Source organism: Lipophrys pholis (genome assembly GCF_963383615.2).
Source record: "Lipophrys pholis genome assembly, chromosome: 21".
Lineage (NCBI taxonomy): Eukaryota > Metazoa > Chordata > Actinopteri > Blenniiformes > Blenniidae > Lipophrys > Lipophrys pholis.
In genome coordinates, this window is record NC_137649.1 from 10657855 (window position 1) to 10662012 (window position 4158).

Sequence of the window (4158 nt, forward strand, 5' to 3'; positions counted from 1 at the left end):
CTATCTATCTATCTATCTAGCAACTGAAAACTTTAGCAACGTATTGCACACATCCAGAGGTACTTCCCTTCCTCATGAAAATGTGGACTCTCCAAACAAACAAAAAAAAAAGGGAAATCCCACTGGACGTTGTGTTTACCCCAGTGGCTTTAATGAAATATCAACCACAAGTGACGCACATAATAGTAGATATAAAGGTGCATCCAGAGACCTATTCACTTCTGCTCTGCTGACTTGGATCCATTATCTTAACCGTAAAAGAAGATTTAACGAGGATTTCTTCAAGCAGCCTGACGATGTGGGTGCTTAACCTTCAAGTTGTGGTCATTTGCGTTTTCCTACAGGTGCGTAAACAAATAACACGACTGAGTTTTCATGACAATGTTTTTAAAGCTCATCTAATGGAATGGGATTTGAGAAATAATGAGGATTGTTTTCTTGTTGTTTTTTGTGATGCACAAAAGCTTATTTTCATTATTTGTCCTTATTTTAATAGGCGTTTCAATCAGTTGAAGGTAATATAATTACTTGCCCCAGTTGTGCTGTTAGGGATATCGATCAGCACAGGAGGATCATTTGAACCTGTTTCTCTTTCTTTGATGTTTTATGATCATAACATGCAAACATTCGTGGATGAATTGTGACTAAGAACTAAGAATTATAAAGTACAGTCAGTGTTGTTGAATTGCCAGTGCTTTTCTCAGTAACATGTTAGTTACTGATCACTGATTTCTTATTTCCAAGCAATGGGGACACTTGGAGCCACAAGAGAGCACGAGCTCTTCATTGTATATGTAATTTTACACTTGAATTATGTGGCGACATGCTCAGGAAAAAGCACTTGGACTGTGGATAGAAACTAGACACAGCTAAAATCAGGCGCGAAGCATATTTTCTTCAAGATTAATGTTTTTGTACTTGGTCCCTGAAAAATAAACTAAATAAATAAATAAGACAAAGTGATATAACTGTGTTTTATTTCATTATTTCTATGTGCTGTTATTTTTTTGCATGCTCTGAAGGGATAGGTCTGCTTCTTTTTTCCACCTGTTTCACAGTTTAACACCAGTCTGTCACCGTAATAACAAAGTCAGAGTCCTCATTAGCGGGATTCATGACAGTGTTGCCGACAGTGACTAAAAGAAGGGGTTACATCATATTGTCTTTAATTGGGACCAATATCAACCCTCTTTGAGGCTATTGCCTGTCTTGTGTACCCTGTTGCAACACCTCTGAATGCAGTCACAGTGCTGGTTCTTCCTATTCTCACAAGCCCGCCATCAGCTTTAGCATTTGCAGAAGCTGTCGTCGCCGTGGTTACTGATCTACAAAAGTCATATTTACTGGAGAGGAAGTTCCTCAATAATTGTGAATAAATGTGAACTTAAGTCGTTATCTTAACATCAGCCTTTATGAACACGATGCAGTAGCATCTTAAGTAAGCATGAGCTTGGCGTCTGAGCTGTTTTGGTGCTACTAGTTAATCATTTACTTTATGTCAGGAAATGATGACATCCACAGTGTAGAGCATCTTTTTCAAAACAACTGCTGTAACTTCAGCAGAACTAAAAAAGAGTGAGACAGCCAGTAGACTGATCTGCACGGTGCTGAAAACAACAAAACATAGACAGGCAACACTGCGGGAGACAAGCGTAAGTTAATAAGTTATTTAATAAATTAGAGGTAACTATTTGCCAATCAAGTAATCAACCGATGTATTTTGCTTTACATTGCTGACAGTTCAAACCTTCACATCTCGGTTTTCTTCCTCCTCGTGCAGGCGCCTGGCTGTTTCCCGTCTTGTCTCATAACGGGCTCTGTGGCCAGCTGTGCTGGCCGGCGGCTCCGCTCGGTCCCTCCTCTGCCCCGCCACATCACCCACCTGTACCTGCAGATGAACTACATCAGTGAGATCAACTCCACCTCCCTGGCAGGCCTCGAGGAGCTGCAGGAGTTGGACCTGGGGAGACAGCTGGTGCCCCTCGTGATCAGGAACGAAGCTTTCAGCGGACAAAGACGTCTGAGGAGGTTGATGCTCGGCATCAATGTTGGCCTCCAGCTGGAGCCGCGAGCTTTTGAGGGTCTTTCTGGTCTGCGTGACCTCCACCTGGATTACTGCTCACTGAATGACTCCATATTGAGGGATAGTTATCTGGAGCCTCTGTCAGCTTTACAGACCCTTGACTTGTTTGGAAACCAGATTAAGAAACTCCGGCCATCACTGTTCTTTGCTAACATGACTGATTTGAAAGTCTTGAATCTCAAGCTGAACAAAATTGGTCAAATATGTGAGTCAGATCTTGTTGGTTTTCAGGATAAACACTTCAGAGTTCTGAACATGAACTCTGTCCACCTCAAAGAAATGTCTTACAACAGCTTTGACTGGCAGAAATGTGGCAATCCCTTCAGAGGGATGTCGTTTGAGACGCTTGACTTGTCCTACACCGGACTCGGTGTCGGTCAAATGCAGCAGTTCTTCAGAGCCATCGAGGGAACAAACATCTCCCATCTTAAACTCTCTGGACACATTGGCAAAGGATTTTCATTCAATAATCTCCCTGATCCTGACCACACCACCTTTGAGGGTCTGAAGAACAGTTCGATCCTCTCGTTGGATCTGTCTAAAAACAGGATATTTGCATTGCAGCATGGGGTTTTCAGTCCTTTGACAGACGTTGCAGTCATTGACGTGTCCCAAAACAAGGTGAATCAGATTGACAGAAGTGCCTTTAGGGGTCTTCACGGTCATTTAAAGATGCTCAACCTGTCACACAACCTGCTCGGGGAAGTCTATTCTCACACGTTTGCTTCCCTAACAAACCTGCGAGAGTTAGATTTGTCTCACAATCACATCGGGGCTTTGGGTTATGGCTCATTCAGTGGACTTCCTCACCTGAAGGCATTATATCTGACTGGGAACTCTCTGCGAGATTTAGGCTTCCTTGCTGCTCTGCCGAGTTTAGCCTACCTCACGCTGAATGACAATAAACTGGCATTAGTGAGCAGTGTTGCCAGGTTTGCAAGAAACGTTGTGCACCTGAACATTCAAGACAACAGGTTGACAAACTTGGAGGATGTTTACAGCTTGTTGACGCAGATGAAACATCTCCAGCGCCTCTTCCACGGGGGGAACACCATCAGGTGGTGCACACCCCAGAGGCAAGTCGGGCTGAACAAGCTTCAACTTCTGGACCTTCACAGCAGCTCTCTGCAGTCCGTCTGGGCACAGGGCAGATGCCTGAATCTTTTCGACAATCTTGGGCATCTTACCGGAATGAACTTAAGCTCAAATGCACTGCGGTCTCTTCCTCAAGGCGTTTTTAAAGGTCTTACCGCCATGGCAGCGCTCGACCTCTCATCCAACACACTGACACACCTCCAGGCTGACGCATTCCCCCGAAGTCTGAAGGTACTCTACCTCGCCAACAACTTCATTGCCTCTCCTGACCCTGCATCTTTCTTCTCCCTCCGCTTCCTCGACCTTAAAATGAATCGCTTCCACTGCGACTCCAACCTGAAAAGCTTCCTGACGTGGCTGAACAGGACCAATGTGACACTCTTGAGCCCGGTTCAGGAGCTCAGGTGTGAGTTTCCCTTCGCTTTTCAAAGTGTACCCCTGTTAGACTATAATGCTCAGGCCGCCCGGCTCTGAAAAGAGTGGTCAAAAAAAAGGTTTGAAACACGACAAGCTCGGGTTGATTTATGTCTCATTTGAAATGTTTTATGTCGTCACGTTATAATTAAAATATTTTTATAACCATTGTGGTGTATTGCTGATGCTCTTAGACCTCTCACGAAAAAGAAATCTTCACTTTCAGTGTGACAAATGAGTCAATAAAAGTTGGATTTGAAATTATTTTTTTTTTAGCAAATTGGTGGATCTTTATTATATTCAAGAGTAAAACTATGAAATCACAGTGAACTAAAGAGTACTGGTGCCAGAAAGTGATGTTGCACAGTGGTTAATACTCTCCCTTCACAATAAATTTGTGTGACTTCCTGTGTAGACAATATCTACCTCTTGTTATGTTATTGTAAATGTAGTGTGAAAGAACGCTTTTCTTTATCAGTTGAATTGATGTTTTATGACTCATGAGATACTCCTTGTACTTTGTTTTTTCAGACGAACTGGACAAGGTTATTTTATTTTGTTTGATA

The 4158-nt window shown here is 42.9% G+C and overlaps 1 protein-coding gene across 1 annotated transcript; it reads left to right on the top strand.

Moving 5' to 3' along the window:
• The first annotated feature begins 223 nt into the window (after window positions 1–223).
• LOC308126841 (toll-like receptor 5) lies at window positions 224–3854 on the top strand. Its single transcript, XM_080491497.1, has 2 exons — window positions 224–344; window positions 1781–3854. The coding sequence occupies exons 1-2, from the start codon at window positions 297–299 to the stop codon at window positions 3650–3652; spliced, it is 1920 nt and encodes a 639-aa protein (XP_080347623.1). The 5' UTR covers window positions 224–296; the 3' UTR covers window positions 3653–3854.
• Window positions 3855–4158: the final 304 nt, after the last annotated feature.